The sequence below is a fragment of the Lygodium microphyllum genome, chromosome 6, assembly GCF_053477565.2.
Source record: "Lygodium microphyllum isolate KBCC chromosome 6, Lygodium_microphyllum_v1.1.10, whole genome shotgun sequence".
In the NCBI taxonomy this organism is placed as follows: domain Eukaryota; kingdom Viridiplantae; phylum Streptophyta; class Polypodiopsida; order Schizaeales; family Lygodiaceae; genus Lygodium; species Lygodium microphyllum.
In genome coordinates, this window is record NC_141140.1 from 53,376,609 (window position 1) to 53,394,087 (window position 17,479).

Sequence of the window (17,479 nt, forward strand, 5' to 3'; positions counted from 1 at the left end):
ATTCATAAAGCACAACTGTCCACAAAATCATCTGAGTACCATTGATAACCGATGAGTCTCATCCAAAGTCGGCTCTATTTAAAATGTATCGAGGTAAAGATGCAACAATTGAGGATGGTTCGCCAAGTCATCCTCTTCCATCCACTTAGCATCCATTGATGAATAATTCTAAAACTTCACCAACTACCTTATGGTACCCTTCGCCTTCTTCTCATCCGATTCTTCCGCTATGGCCCTTCCAGCATCAACTACATCCCACTTTAATCACCCCGTTCACGGCATCAATACCATGTATACCCGATGCAATGCAGAGCACAAAGTCTTCTGAGTACATATCCTTAGAAACTGCAGCAGAGTTGTCTTCATCGAGCTTGCCGATGCACTCCCTTGATGGTCCTTCATCGTTCGCCCCTCCTCAGCTTCGTGTTTACTGAAGTCTTCGTCTTCATCTTTTCGTCCTTCTCTTCTGCTACCATCTTCGACTTCTTCAGCACCCTCGTCAACTTCAGCTCTCCTCAAAGAAGGAGTCTCCCTTTCATCCAATTCCAATTTGTATGCTTTTTCCCCTGTTCTTCTCGTGTTCCTGGTCTGTCGCCTCCTCCTCCGATTGAGGAAAAAAATCTCCCTCCAAAAAAACCTTCTTTCAAAAATAGTCTAATCTTTCTCTCCTTACGTGCCAAGATCTGCTCGGGTAACAATGTCTCATCCCACTCCTTAACCTTTGGCTGAATTTCAGTAGATACACCCTTAGACACATCACCATGAAAAGACCTGAACAAGCTTTATAAAAGACATTGTGCATCTGCCAGTGTGGAGGCAATTTTAGCCTATAAGCAACATCCATGATATGCTTGGAAGGACCCATAATATCTCATATTGAGCTTTGGATACAACCTCTCTCTACCTTTCATCTTTCTTTGCCTTGCATTTGAAGAGTAAACTTAATCTTTGCATAGGCCGCATCCATATTTTCTACTTATCGATCAGCCTCAAAGATCTTTTCTTTGTGTGCCAAATAGGAGGCACTTTCTTGCCACCCTCCACAACGCGAAACAGAGCTTTGCTAATGGAACTACGCATTGTGTTATTGTACGCAAACTCTACCAAAGCCAAGTATTGCTCCCACATCGATTTATGCTCCAATATATAGCATCTCAAGAGATCAAGAATTGTAGAATTTGCCTCTTTTGAATGACCATTTGTTTGCAAATGAAAGTTCGAAGAAGATTTCAGTATGATACCCATGTCTTCAAACAATCATTTCCGAAACAACCTGGTCATTCGAGGGTTTTGATGATCCACTCTGGCATGCCATGATACTTAAACACGTGTTGCAAAAATAAACATACAATATGATTAGCCTTTATCTTCTCTCTCAACACAATGAAATGGGAGTGCTTACTAAACTTCCAAATAATGTCCATATCCCATCATTCGCCATAGGTGTTTTATAAAGCTCAGAGATAAAGGCTATAGCAATGCTTTGCGAAGGACTATTTAAAGTAGCTAAGGTGTATAATAAACGCAGTACCTTTTGCTTATCATACTTCACGTTTTGACATATGATGCATGGATTGACAAACTGCTCAATATGCTGTCTCAAAGAAGGCTAAAAAAAGAAATAATCCATTGCTCTAATTATAGCATCAATACCTCTATGCCTTGCATAAGAAGCAACATGACTTTTCAGTGATCACTTCAGGTCTCAATTGTTTTGTGACACATAGCCGTCTGTGGATCATCAGAAAACCATCTCTAAGTACAAAGTACTCATGCCTTTGGCCATTGTAAAGTTGATCATATACATTTGCAAAATCTGAATCAAGAGTATACTGAACTTTTATAGCATCCAATTAGTTTGGTATACCATAGTGACAACTAAAATCTATGTTCACAATTTGAAAGTGAAACATAGATGAGACGTCGGCCCATCTCATATGCTTCTTAGACAACTTGGCCTAAGTCAAAAAGTAGGGTAATTTTTGATTGTCTGTTTGCATTGTGAAATCAATCCCTAAGAGATAGTGTTTTCATATCGAAATAATGTGAATTACAACAAGCAACTCTCTCTCACGCACTTGTAAATTTCTCTTTGCACCATGGAGAACACGACTCTGATAAGCCGGAGCTCAGCCATGCTGTAGTAAAGCAGCCCCTATGCTGTTCCCATATGCATCAGATTGAACAAAAAATGACTTCTTTATATTAGGTAACACAAGCGCAAGGTATATGTTATCTTTTCCTTTTAACTTCTCAAATGCTGAAATTTCCATTGTTGCCATACCATTCTTTTACAGCTATGTAATGGAGGTGCAATTTCAGCAAAGTTGCGCACATAGTTTCTATAATAGGAACATAGATTCAAGAAGCTGTAGATCTTCTCCACATTCTTCAAAGTTGGCCATGATCATATTGCCTCAAGCTTTGTAGGATTCATACGAATGTCATTAACCAAAACAATGTGCCTCAAAAAGTGGATCTCATTTGCGAAAACCTCTCTTGTCATTTATGATCAACCTGTGATTAAGTCATTGAACACAATGTCCAAATGTTGCCTATGCTCTGTCTCATTCTTTGAATAGACAATCATGTCATCAAAGAAAGTGCCCACAAATCCCCTATGTGGCTTAAAGACGTGATCCATTATCGGATTAAATGTGGCAAGAGTATTAATAAGTCCAAAAGGCATGATAGGAAACTCATTCAACCCAAAAGATATCATGGAAGGTGTCTTAGGCACATCCTCTGGTTTACTGTGAATTTGATGATATCTACTTTTTAAATCAATACGGCTGAATATGGCTGCCCCTTGCAATCTATCCATAATATCATTGATCTGAGGAATCAGAAATTGATTCTTTATTGTGATTTTATTCAAAGCTTGATAGTCAATGCATATATGCCATGATCCATTCTTCTTCCGAACTAAAGCACTGGAGAATAAAAGGGAGATGAGTTGGGGTGAATTAGCCCTTTTTCCGACGACTCATTCATCTAGCATATTATCTCCTCTTGCAGGGCTGCACTTACCTTATAGGGTGGCTTATTAGGATACTTCAGGCGGTAGTTGCCCAAGAAAGTGATTGAGAAAAGCAATTAGCATACATTTTCAGAAACGACATGCGATGATTTTTAACTTAGACATGTTTCCAACATTTTGATTATTGACCTTATCCTTATTGAAAACCAAGTACGTTGAAAGGTGATTTTTTCATTTTTTTAGAAATGGCAGCATCTGGTACAAAAGGGATAGATTTTACTTTCAATTTTACATCCAAAGTATGGGCTTTGCCTTTATGTTGAATAGTGATCCATTAGCATGTGAATCAATCACTGCATGAACATGATGATACCAGGGCATACCAAGCAAGGCATCACAACCCTCAAGTAGTGCTATGAAAAACTCTTCGCTGTCCACATATCCTTGAATGTTCAGTTGAAGCTTCCCAATGAGTAGTGTGACAGGGTTTGCATGGCCCTTGCATGCCATACCAATTTCTCCCATTGGTCCTATCTCATCCTCTTTGTTGCCTTGACGGGCTGCCATGTCCTTGTAGCGAAAATTGGCTCGTGCCCCATTATCAAAGACGATTTATGCATGTTGATCTTTGATTTTGGCCCATGCTTTGCATAAGTCATTATTGGGCTGATCATAAACAACATCTAGCACCAAACCAATGGATGTTTTGGGCTTCTTTTCCTTGGGATCTTTCTAATTTTTCTGATTTTTCAGCTTGTTGCCGATTGGGACAATCCTTAGCCATGTTACCCTTTTGTTCATAAGAAAGCCTTTATTTGCAACCTTTAATTCCCTTTGTTATGCAATTGTTTTCTAGCCCTTTTCTTGCTGTTTTGACCTCTTTTCAGCTTGATTTTCAGATCTGCCCTTTATCTCAGCCTTTGAAACTGATAGTATCTTGGCAATGGAACCATGAATTTAGCTTTCCTTCTCGAAGAGGGTGGTAATGACCTGATTAATCAACAATTACAGCATGCAATTAATTAGATAAAACAGAAATGCACAATTTACCACTTAATCTTGAACAAAATTGGTGCCCCATGTAGTCTTTCTTTAACTTGTATAGTAATTTGGATGGAATACACTAAGATTTGTTGAATCTCCTTTGCTCTCCAAATGTCTTTTGCTGTCAAGAATGACCAACAAGCCTTCAAACCAATTTGCCAATTGGTTTACTTGGGGATTGACCTTCAATTGTGCTTCTTGGGTGACAAATTCAGCCCCAAATGTCTGCTAGTTGAATGGCCACTTGAATCTCTTGAAATTGCCCCAATTTCAATGATTGAAATTCAAGTTTCTAGGCCTTAATTTTGAGCACACTTCTTGAGGTAGCTGTTAAACCCTAATATCTGTTGTAGATTAGGGTTTACAATGGAGATTAGTCAAAATTGCCCCTTGAATGGTTGATCTTGTAATTGTTGTGGAAGTATGGGAATTAGGTGGAGGATGAGAGAGAATGTTGAAAAGAGAGAATTTGTGAGGGACTAGAGAGTTTTGTCGCTGCCCTGTTTGGGACCACATTTAAGCTTGCCGTTATGGAGCCTTCAACTACTGTCGCCATCCCCTATAGATTGTCAATCGATTACCAAGAGCTCTAGTGGCTTTCTACTTGCATTCAGCCTCCTCTTTGCAACTCCACCTTTAGAATTGTTTTCCTCGCTCTCCCCCACCACCCCGCCCCCCCCCCCCCCCCCCCCCCCCCCCCAACCTCTAAATACATTTTTTCCATTTGCATGGGCAAGTTTTGCCATGTGGCAGCTTTTCAAAACAATTTTCACAGCTTTATTAAATTAATTTTTAGAATATTAGTTTTGAAAATTAATTTAATAATCATTTGTGAGGTAGAAAAATAATCTGACGAGCCAACAAATAAATTGGCTAGGCCAATTTACCACTCAAGTGATCGTGAGCACTCGTCAGCCCGGAAGTGACATTAATTACTTAATTGATGCCAATTCTGTAGTGTCACCAATTGACACTTAGGGCTAAATAAATGGTCTTGGCCAAATTTTGACACTAGGTACCACCTAGTACTTGTCCAATATAACTACTTACAACTTTTGCCTTTGGCACTCATTGATATTTTGGGCTCTGAAGTCCCATACTGTGAAATAACTAACCCGAGCCTCACATGTGCAAGGCTGATGAGCAGTTACCAACTTGAAAGGCTGTAAAAGTTGCTGAGAAGTTGTCACATCAATGTTAGACCATAGGTGATTAAATATTCCATGTTAATGTAAAAAGTCTGTATTGATGCTGAAGGATATGCTTAAGGGTTGTTTAATCAATCACCAAACTTGCAAGTTTAGACTAAAACCTACTTCAAAAGCTTCCTTTGGACTTTAGATGCCCTAGGTTTTATCAATGGAAAGTTCAACAGTGAAACCCTGAAAGGCAAGTGAGAAGTTGTGAGGCTCACCCTTAATTAGATTCATTTTTACTACTCCATAGGTCAGTTTGAAGTTAACATGATACATCTATGCACCCTACAGTAGAACATAAACCTTAACATTTCCCTCTTCATAGTGCATAACCTGTGTCTGTGCTCTCTTACTCCCATTTGCACCTTGTGACATGAAGATAACTTGTCCAGATGTGTTGTGATTGGTTCAGAAGATATAGTGGCCTTCCTTTGAGCAAGATCACAATGTTCTAGTGCAATATGACTGGGACTCCAGAGTGCTTCATTGGATTTGTGAAATGATTTTGTAATGTCTAGAAACCAGAACCAGAAACAGTTTGTATGAAAGGATTCTACTGTATGAACATTCATGTGTCTTACTTTCTTTATCAGGAAAATTTCACATCCAATTGATGTGGTAGATGGCTATTTAGTTGATGCTTTTTACTTCTTGCTCAGCGGGGTAGATCAAGTGTCTTTCATGTTTGTTTTGTTACAGATGACTCAAGATAAGAGAACTCATGATGAGCTTAAGTTGTCCATTCAACATGCATTCACAATGGTTCTAAAACAACCTCTTGGGCTGCATTTTCGTTTGGTCCTCCAAACGATTGAGCGACATCTTTTGGGACTGGAGGAAGGATCAAGCGAAAGAAAGATCAACACATCTTTTGTCCATAACATGAAGCTGAATGGCAGTGTAATGGCAGGCCTAGAATGCCTGTCGATTACCCTAGATGCTGTCTCAGGTGAGCCTAGTTCCAAAAGCTCCACTTTGCATAATAAGCTGGATTCTCAATTACTCTCTTGTTAAATAGCATGGCGGAGCCCTTGGAGATTGAATATGCTAGTTAATACTGAAAAGAAAAGTTGTATGGTGCTTACAGATTTTCATCTTCATGACTTGCAGTTTGGTAAAGAAGGTTGAAGCCTAGTTAACTGATATTAAGACTTGCAGGTCCGAAGAGACTCCAGATTTTGGCCAAATATTCTTCGAACTTTCTGGCAGCTTTATTAAGTCTAATCACTCAATCTCAAAGATTCTTATTCAACTTAAACCACTCAAGAGAATTTCACATACCTCATCAGAGAATGGTCAGCTCAGGAGATGCAGAGGGTAGCAGACCTATTGATGTCATGGCTATCATTTTGAAATGTGTTGACATTTTTAGGGAGATTGTATCTAGAGAAGTAATTTTTCCTATGAAGGCCAATCATATAGCTCAAGCTATTTCGTTCCCTGCCTATTTGTTCAAACCATTTTATCAAGGGCCCATACAAATTTCTTCACTCCAATCACCAAAGGAGGGACCTGAATGTGTGCAGCGTCAAAGTTTTCTTCCTCATGATTCTTGTTTCTGTGCTAAGATGTTGGAGATATACTTGTCATGCTGTAGATTACTTCGTGATCTTCTACGGCACAGAAAATGGTAAGGTCATCAATCTTCAGCATAAAGTTATCTGCTCAAGCTGTTGACGTGGTGGATAAAAGTAGACAAAACCTTACATTTTCTTAACTATTGGTGCTAATGTATGGATAGTCTTCAAGGATGGTTTAAGAGTGGTGTATTAAATGCTACAGAACTACAACTGACTTACTGAACTACAAAGTAGAGCTTTCTAGTTGATCTATACTGCACCATTTTTGTCTATAGCTCACTATTTTTTGCGTACAGCTATATTTTGAGGTTCTTGTAGTGTCTAACACAAGTGGTGAAATGAGGATTAGCCTTCCCGAAGGCATTCACACCTCTCCTGTAAGAAGAGAACCAATAGGTTTTCAAAAAAACCACAAGAAAACTGAGTGTGGGAACTCTCACTCTCTTTTGACTCAGAAAAATGGAGGGAGAAATCAGTACAATGAAGTGCCAACTGATCTCAAGTAAATACAAAGAATATGCAACTGAAGAATGATGAAGTATGTAGGAGCACCTCTTGCAAAGACGAGCTTAGCATGTGGAGTCAAGTGAGCTCATGAGGAATTGGCTTCCCAAATAGATAGTATTGTGTTTGGTACTATGAGATTATTGCATCCCAAATACTAACCTGATTTAGCCTCCTCCCAAGTTCTAGTCTAGTGTTGACCTTCCATTAGGAATATAACCCAAATATGGCCTAACACTATGTGGGGTACCTTATTATTGAGCATAGGTCACAACAGTGCAGGAGGAGAATGGTATCTTATAGGAGTAAGCCCATCACTGCTCAAGAGCACCACTAGTGCCCGATTGCGTATCAGGCTACTCAACTCAATTTCAATAATGTTATTCAAGACTAGCTACAACATGCAAAAAAAAGAGGCCATCATCTTATGTGCTTGGATAAATGGTGCTTTGGACCACTTTCAGTTCTAGATATCCGATTGCTTGTGGTGATTGTTGTATCAAGTAATTTAATACACCAAACAGAGAAATTTCCTGTTTTGCAAGTGCCGCGGAGAGGGGAAGCCCACCAACCATCACAAACCGAAGGAGAGGAGGGCAGCAGAGAATAGAATGACACAAGGCTAGCTAATGCTCACACGTAGAGTTTTAGGAACCTCGGATGAAGCTCTCGCTCTTCAGCAGTTTGGTCACACCAGCAGTTCTATAAGGGGTCCCCATATGGGGATGGAGCCTTTACCGCACGAGGAGAGCCATGCAAGATCAGCCGCTACTAGGGGGAGAGGAGATATATGAGGGATGGGAGAAGATGGAGAGACCCCTAGTACCAATGATTCCACAGACCACATGGGATTATTAGAGCAGAGATGGGTGCACCAGCCATAGTGGCAGAGATCCTTTTCGAGACAATGACCTTGAACCTAGGATGAAGCTCTCACTCTTCAGCAGTTTGGTCACACCAGCAGTTCTATAAGGGGTCCCCATATGGGGATGGAGCCTTTACCGCAGGAGGAGAGCCATGCAAGATCAGCCGCTACTAGGGGGAGAGGAGATATATGAGGGATGGGAGAAGATGGAGAGACCCCTAGTACCAATGATTCCACAGACCACATGGGATTATTAGTGCAGAGATGGGTGCACCAGCCATAGTGGCAGAGATCCTTTTCGAGACAATGACCTTCCTACATTGATTGTAGGACTTGCCGAGACAAAGATGCTCCCAGCTTGGACTAGAGTCATCTAGACAGCTAGCCTTATAGGGGGATACTGAGTGTTGGTATGCTCAGACAGATGCATGGTTATGGCCATATGGATTACATATGGATCACCTCCCACCACTATAGTGCAACTTGGATTGCCCTCACTTGGCTCAGCCAAGGGGATCTGAATCGCGTCATTAAGATGGACATTATTCAGATACACACAGCTAGGACATGGGTGACACCTATTGATCTGGGAACGAAGATGGCTTTCTACCAAAAGCATCTGTTGCACATATTCCCCAATGGCTTTGTTATCTGCGTGAGATACATGGATGCACACTTGTCTTATGGTATACGATGCACCATTGGATAGCTTTGCACATCCTCACACCAACTACAAACCGAGACAGGTAGATACGTCATAGACCCCCTCCCCCCAGAGGATAGAATTTGCCAGCTCTATCATCTCGAGCCAGAGACAAAGGAGCACAACTTATGCAGGTGTCTAGTGTATTGTGAGATTGGAGGGCATTTCTATTGTGTGTATAGAGAGGGATTTGGTCACTATCTAGGGTGATGGATTTCCCAGATCAGAGATGTCTTGGGCTCTTCTTACTAGAGCTATGTTGTCATAGAGAGCACCTCTTATGGACCCAACAATTGAGACAAGGAGCCGCACACCAACATGCACTTATAGATTTCTATTGAGCATCAGCCCCACCATAGGGAACCACCCTAGACATAGCCATAGAGAGCTGTAGAGCCTATCGTCCACGTCCCTATAGGAAGTATCATTTGCATAGAAGATACTACATTGTCATTGGGGGACCATACCTTGTCGCTTTTGTTTCTCTATGCTAGATAGGCCCATGAGAGATATCTTGGGATAAGAGTGCCTCTTGAGCAGTTACACATTGTATTTGGCTTAGACATCATTTTGTACTTATCAGCCATGTATTGTTTTTTGGTTATTTTCCACTTAGTTAGTCATAGCATTAGATGATAGCTATCTTGGGACTCGGGAAAACTCATTGACTTTTCAAATGTAACCTTTTGGTCTCATAGACCGATTTGGCCTTTTGTAGGTAATAGATGTTAATGTAACTATCTTTCTTTCTCTCTTTTTTTTTCCGTAATAGGTGATTTTTATTAATTACGAAAAAAAGTACAAGATTTCAGGATTACAAGGTGCAATGTGGCTCTAGGCCATCATCATTATCATTTGTGTGTGAGTGTGTGTGTAACCCAAAAATGTGTTTGTCCCAAACCATCATGTAGTTCTATACAGAGCGTGTTTCACTTTGTTTGGCTTTCATCTCGTCTTGTTTTTCTCTTAGACTAAACCATCTTGAGCGTGTCGATTGCTTGTTTCGATTCCAGCCCATGACTTTGTCCAACCCATTTTCTGTATACTCATCTTATTGTTTTCTCCATCACTTTCTTCTTCTCCTATTCTATCGCTCCTCCTCCATCTCTTTCTACTCCTAGTCCATGGCTTTCTCGTTTTTCTCCTCCATCTCTTTCTCTTCCAAGTCCACTCCCAAGTTCCATCTCTTCCTTTTTCTCATTCTTCTCCACACTCTTCTCAGGGTTTGTACTCCTTCATCGCATTCTCCTCTGCCTTAAGGCTTGAGCTTGGATCTTCATGGCTCCTTACAAGGATTTTACACGAGGTGCTTGCGCATCCACCTCTATTGATCATCCAGAATTAAAATCGTGATTTTACTTTTAGGTTGATATTTGCACACTTAGTTTAAAGTTTGCATTATGTTAGATGTACTATGGATGTGTTGTTAAGGCAAGATTTGAACTTGCGAAGAAGGTCCATGATTTGTGAATCATGGATTGCAAATTTCCAAAGACTAGAATCTAGGTGAAATGAATATTTATATTCTAGGCTTTGACTTTTAACTCTAGAGTCTAGGATCTAGAACCTAGGTACTAATAATATATGTGTATATTTAATATTTATTTTAGTTATCATAATTAATATTGTTTGAAATCTTGAAACAAGAAACAAGTTGAAACGTTTCTGGTGAGTATGTGAGTCTCTCTCTTTTTTTTTGTAATTCTTTTTTATATCATAATAGGTTTTTTCCGTAATTCTCTCTCTCTCTCTCTCTCTCTCTCTCTCTCATCAGCTATGTTTTGTTTGTTGTTTATTTTCCATTTAGTTAGTCATAGCATTAGATGACAACTGTTTTGGGACTTGGAAAAATTCCCTAACTTTTCAGATGTAACATTTTGGTCTTATAGGCTAATTTGATCTTTTGTAGATGTTAATATATTTCTTTCTTCTCTCTCTCTTGTAATAGGTAATTGTATTAATTATGAAAAAAGTGCAAGATTACAAGAGGCAAGATGGCTCTACGCCATGATATTTAAAAAGATACAAGTCACATCAATTAAATAGAGGACATTGCCGTATGCCAGGGTACCAAATCCTCCCAAGCAAGAAAATCAACATAATGAATAAGATCTGACTGCCAATGCAGGAGACCTTTGATTTTGGCAATATGTCCTTGAGCAGTTGTAGTTGAGTCGAAGACGAAAGCATTTCGAGTAACCCAATTATGCCAACAATCCCAAAATTTAAGAAAATAAACATTAGCTTCGTATGCTGTTGCGATGCGGTGGGTATTTTGGCTGGGGCAAAACCCAATTAGAGGGGCACAAAAACGGACTAGCCATAGTTTCCCAAATATCTAAGTGGAAAGTCCATATTTTTTTGGCTAAAGGGTAGGAGGTAAATCAATGATGTGATGGGGAAAAAACCCAAGTAGAGGAGTGCAATAATCAACTAGCCACAGTTCTCCAAATATCTGAGTAGAAAGTTAAGATTTTCTTGGCCAAAGGGTAGGAGATAAATCGATGACGTGATGACTCCACAGTGGTCTTGTAACAGAAGGAACTACCATTTGGTATTCGTTGCTTCAAAAGAGCCAACATGAGAGACAGTCCACCAATGATGACTCACCAAAGAAAGACCTTGCATTTAAAGGGTGTCTTATTTAGCCAACCCTCCATCATAGTCATCTTCCACCAGATCTTAGATTTATGCATACCCCAAGTTGCATTGGCTTTATCGACCAGCCAATGAGATTCTTAATCAAGAGATGATAAACCTAGCTAGGTGAAGCCTCCTGAAGGTTAAGATGGTCAAGTAGGTCCTAGTTCTGCTGGGGACATTGGAACATGTATAGGAAAGGGTTGCTTAGGTTGCAACATCCGGTCTAACCGACCCTACAACTAAGGATATCCAGGAGGAATTAAGGTCTCTTGGCTGTGCCGAAGGACATGAACCTGCCATGGTTGAAAAGAGTGGCATCAACAATAGAAGTCGAACCCAGACGTGCCATGCGGTTAAGTTTGGTTGATTCTCCTGTTTCCCATTCCAAGAGAGGAACTGTGACACATCTAGTAGCTCTAGCTAGAAATAATTAGCCATCGAGTGATTCTTCGCAAGATGCCAACGTGCCTTTTGAAGAACCAAGCGCCAATAACAAACCAAATAATTCACCAAAGAGGAAGGTGTTAAAAAGTCGACATCAGAATTAAGAATGTGTCACCATGAAGCTTGTATGCTAGTATTACTGTGGATGAGGCGTCAATCTTCCAAGAAAAACCAGAGAATAAAGATGCAGGGGTGATAACTAGTGGACATAACTCGAAAGAGTGACCAGCGAAGGGCCACCATGTGAGTCTTCGCATCAATTCGAGGACCTACGGCTTGAATTGGAGTAGCTGAAATTGAGGAACTTCATGGAGATTCAAGAGGCTAGCCAGCCAATATCAGATTTGGGGATGAATTTGTCTTTTAAAGAGTAGGGTGAAGACCAATCCCCAAACAAATTAAGGGGCCAATTGGTTTGGAGGGTTGTTGGTCATTTATGATAGCAAGAAGCAATTTGAGAGCAAAGGAGATTCAGGGAATCTCATTGTATCCATCCAGATTGCAATTCAAGATAAAGAAATACTGCAAGGGGCGCCATTGTTGGAGCCAACAAGTTGTCCATTGTCCAAGATTAAGTGGTAACATTTGCATTTTCAATTTATGTGAATTTTATGCTTGCTGAATTACCATTGAATTACGTTAGTACCACCCTATCTGAGGAGGAAGGTTGATTTCATGGTTCCATCGCTGAGATACCATCAATTCCCTCAAATTGGTGTGCTTGTGGCACTTGATTCAAGGTCAGAAGCTTTGTTGTAGTGTTGAATTTGTATTCAACTGAGTATTACAACAGGAATGTATTCAGATAGTGAGATGGGATCAAGCAGGGATGATGCCTCTCAATCAAAAAGTTCACAAAGTGTCGCGGAAAATGCAATGCCTCTGATCTTGGACAAGGTACGCTCCATGGGTAGCAAGATGAGAATGAGGAAATTTGACAAGAGGTAGGTCCTTCTAGGTCTCTTGAAGATGATGACCAGGAAGAGGAAGAGGAGTTTGATGACCAATAAAGATCTTCAAAGAGGGCATCGAAGGAATTTGATGTGCGCTTTTCGTACCCCTTAGAAGAGGGCAACAAAGAAAAGGAGAAATCATCTTCGAAGAGCTTCAAGATAGTAAGATGCACTGAAGGAAGAGCCAATACAACAGCATGATGTTCCAAAGGTGGGTCATGAGCATAAGCAAATGATGCGAGTGGGGTAATTGATGCATATGCAAGGCCAACTTGGAAGTGCCAATCCAATTCTTTTTGGACAGCAAGGCATACAGACAATGATGGGGCAACTAGGGTACTTTGATTGTGGCACTAGTTTTTATGCTATGGTGGGTCAAGGAACGCATACAGGGATGTATGATACAACTTCTTATGGCATGCAACAACCAATGCATATTGTGTAAGGCCCAATGTAATTAGATATGGTTGCTAATATGCATAACCCCATGTATAACAATATTGGCATGATGTTAGGGCACAAAATGGCAAGTTTGGCAATGCATATATGTAGCCCATTGTGTTTGGGACTCATGGTATTAATATTGGTCATGCAAATGCTCCATATAGTGTTGGGCATGATGAAAATTGCAACTAGTAATGCATGCAATGTAAGGGAACATATATCTTGGTATGGTTGGTAGTATGCAAGTTCCCATGCATACGGCATACAGACAATGATGGGGCAACTAAGGTACTTTGATGGTGGCACTAGTTTTTATGCTATGGTGGGTCAAGGAACGCATACAGGGATGTATGATACAACTTCTTATGGTATGCAACAACCAATGCATATTGTGTAAGGCCCAATGTAATTAGATATGGTTGCTAATATGCATAACCCCATGTATAACAATATTGGCATGATGTTAGGGCACAAAGTGGCAAGTTTGGCAATGCATATATGTAGCCCATTGTGTTTGGGACTCATGGTATTAATACTGGTCATGCAAATGCTCCATATAGTGTTGGGCATGATGAAAATTGCAACTAGTAATGCATGCAATGTAAGGGAACATATATCTTGGTATGGTTGGTAGTATGCAAGTTCCCATGCATACGGCATACAGACAATGATGGGGCAACTAGGGTACTTTGATGGTGGCACTAGTTTTTATGCTATGGTGGGTCAAGGAACGCATACAGGGATGTATGATACAACTTCTTATGGTATGCAACAACCAATGCATATTGTGTAAGGCCCAATGTAATTAGATATGGTTGCTAATATGCATAACCCCATGTATAACAATATTGGCATGATGTTAGGGCACAAAGTGGCAAGTTTGGCAATGCATATATGTAGCCCATTGTGTTTGGGACTCATGGTATTAATACTGGTCATGCAAATGCTCCATATGGTGTTGGGCATGATGAAAATTGCAACTAGTAATGCATGCAATGTAAGGGAACATATATCTTGGTATGGTTGGTAGTATGCAAGTTCCCAGCTCTGAAACTATATATTTGCAAGGTTACTAGCATGTATGGAATACATGGAATGTACATTTCCATGTAATGTGTATTTGTAAGGTATGTATGGGATACATGCATGACATGTAATATACATTTGCAAGTGATACCTTACACGATTATCATGTAGTACATCATTGCGATGAGGCACTAGTTATGCTTAGTTCATGCATTACAATGCCTTGGTGGTTAGAACAGTGTTGGGGTTTGGCATGTTAATGCATGCCTTATGGTTTTGATAGTGGTTATGATTCATGTGTTTGGATCGCAATTTGTTTAAGTGATTGGAATTTCAGACATGTAGAGGGCACAAACATGGTTCGACTATGATGCTAGCATGCATTTCCGGTAGTAGCAATGGATGCTTTGGTACATTGCAATGCAATCAGGAACGATGCAAGGATTTCAAGGGAGTGGTCTGTCACGCAAGGTTGTCTTTGTATGTAGTATGGTACGATCAATTGCAGTTTAAGATCCTTCAACTCTTCTATATTGAACTGATTCAGTGCTTTAGAGTAGGGTTCTATTCCTGAATACAACTCTATAGCATGGTCAACTGATCTATGAGGCGGCATAGTTGGTAGATCATTAGGAAAAGCATCATTGTATTCATCTAATACATTATTTATGTATTCAAGATTCCTCTCTTTCTCCTTTGGCTTCAACTCTCTAGCAAAGATTAAAAAGGTCTTGCATCCTTGTTTAATTCCTCTCAAAAGTTTTATGGCTGAAATGATTAAAGATTTACAGTCTCTTATCCTTCCTTGAATTTTATGAAATTTGTTCTCTCTTTCTTTGTAACCCCCTTTTTTTCAAGAATCAATCTTCCGTGCTTGCGTGCACACACACACACTCTCTCTTCCCCCCCCAACAAAAAAAAAACCTCTCTCTCTCTCTCTCTCTAATCTACTCTTCTCTTATTTGAATGATCATTTATTTATGATGTATCGCATATTGCGTATGAGTCAAATAACATAGAGGTTTTGGCATGTTACCTTTAAGTAATCATCTGGTATACTCTAAAAGCATTGCTATTTAGACTTTATATATTTATTCTATCATTTGTAATCCAAAATACTCGAGATGATTTTGTTTTTTGCACTAATATTGTAATGTAACTTATCAAATCTTAAGATACCATTTAGTACCGTAGTTTATTGTATAGTAGGGTATTGTACCTTTTATACTTGACAACTATACTGTCTCGAGGACGTGAAATTTTATTGCTTTGCTTAGAATTTGATTAAAAGTTAATCAAATGTGCTAACGTGACTTGCTTGGCAAAATTTGTAATAAGTTATGCTTGATAGATACTAGGCGGTACCTGGTGTGAAATTTGGGTCTAGACCAATTTATTGGCCATTAATGTCAGCGGTGATATTAGAGACTAGACATTAATTAATTAATTAATGCTGGTCTAGGGATGAATAACTGCTTAGGGACACTTGTGAGACAAATTGGCCTAGCCAATTTAATTATTGGTTGGTAAATCTATTTTTTTGAACACTAGAATAATTGTTACATTAATTTTCAGAATTAATATTCTATCAATTTATTTAATAAGTTGGATAATGTTGAAAATGGGATTTGAACATTGCCACTTGGCAAAACTTGCCCATGCAAGTGGAAAAAACGTTTTAGGGATTGGTGAATGTCTATTCCAAGCATTGTGAGAGAGAAGGAGGCTCTTAGAGAGCATGAAGATGCTGCTAATGTAATTTGCAGCCACCATGGATCAATATCATAACAAGCAAGAGCAGCTTGGAGCCCTCCAGAAGTAGGTGATAGTAGCCCAAGGTCCTTTTGGTGCAGATATAAGAGGAGGACAACAATATTTCTGGTGGTCCTAAGCTATAGCTGATAACTTGTACGGCTGTTTGAGCAGGGCAGCAACAAATTTTCAGCATTTCTCGTGATGAAACTTCAAAATTTCTCTCTCTACAACATTCTCTCTCATCTCCCAACCAAGCAAACCCGGAAATAATTTATGGGTTTGGTAGGAGGTATCTTGTAAATTTTTAGTAAGAGATTTCAATTCGCTTGTTGGTAAGATCTTATTTAGAATTGCTGAATAAGATCAACCAATCTTGTGGCCAATGGGGCCAAAAACGTATCATCTGGTGACTCAAGAAGTGGTGAATGAACGAAGGCCAAGGGATGCATGATGAATACCATACTATTGAGCGACCCGTTGCACATTACTAATCAATTGCTGAAAGGATCGATTGCCACTCATTAGAAAGTCTGACAAAAAGTAGTTAAGCAACTCTCCCATATAGCCATTAAAAACCGAGTGTTTCAAATAAGAGGAATTAAAGTGCAAAGGAAGCTTTTCCAAGAATTATGCAAAAGGTGCAATAGATTGCGTAGGTATATTAACTTGCCAAGGAAAATGGTCTGATAAGGCATATTGATTTAGCACTTGCATGTCTAGGATTTTTGGTAGAAATGCATCATGATGCATGACATGCATGCGATCCAATCTAGATCATGTAGCGGAATATTGCGTCCAATGAAATGTGAATCTCGTATCCGATAGATACAACTAGGACCAAAGGTCTTGTTTAAGAATATTCAGGGCAAACTCTTGCGAGACCCGATTCTTAGGAGCATCTATCATTGAATGCCCAAAAGTAGACTGCAATGAATCCACACACATGCTGAAGTCTCCCATCACCCACCCCAATTTACCAAGCATCAAAGAGGTTGTCTATGTACTTCATAGATCACATGTAGTCACGGGATCATTTGGAGCATAGAGACCAAGGGCTTATGATTTCAACGTATGTCTATTCTTTGGACATTTTTAAGTTTCCTCTCAAATGTGAAGGTTCAAGAAGGCCTCGCTATGCTTTATTTACCTTTCAAGGTATCCATGAGGTTCTACTATGTGTTGTGCTTGCCTTTTTGTCAAGCTTAATGGAGAGGATCGACTGTATCTATATCCATGCTCCAAACATCCCATTGGAGATAGAGAAGAAAAATGTAACTTACCCAAGGCACAATAACCATGTAGTCTCTGCTTGGAGAGAGTGGACCAATACTAAGCAAACCTT

The 17,479-nt window shown here is 39.7% G+C and overlaps 1 protein-coding gene across 7 annotated transcripts in view; it reads left to right on the forward strand.

Annotated features, from left to right (window-relative positions):
- Positions 1–17,479, forward strand: part of LOC148034559 (Urb2/Npa2 family protein) — a 93,194-nt gene that overhangs the window by 66,972 nt on the left and 8,743 nt on the right. For all 7 annotated transcript variants that reach the window (XR_015691093.1, XR_015691094.1, XR_015691092.1 and 4 more), the window contains exons 6-7: positions 5,920–6,169; positions 6,379–6,850. Coding sequence is in view for 3 of the 7 variants with exons in the window: in XM_087679505.1 (XP_087535631.1) it covers positions 5,920–6,169; positions 6,379–6,850 (722 nt within the window). In the remaining 4 variants the exon portion in view is untranslated. The remainder of the gene's footprint in view (positions 1–5,919; positions 6,170–6,378; positions 6,851–17,479) is intronic.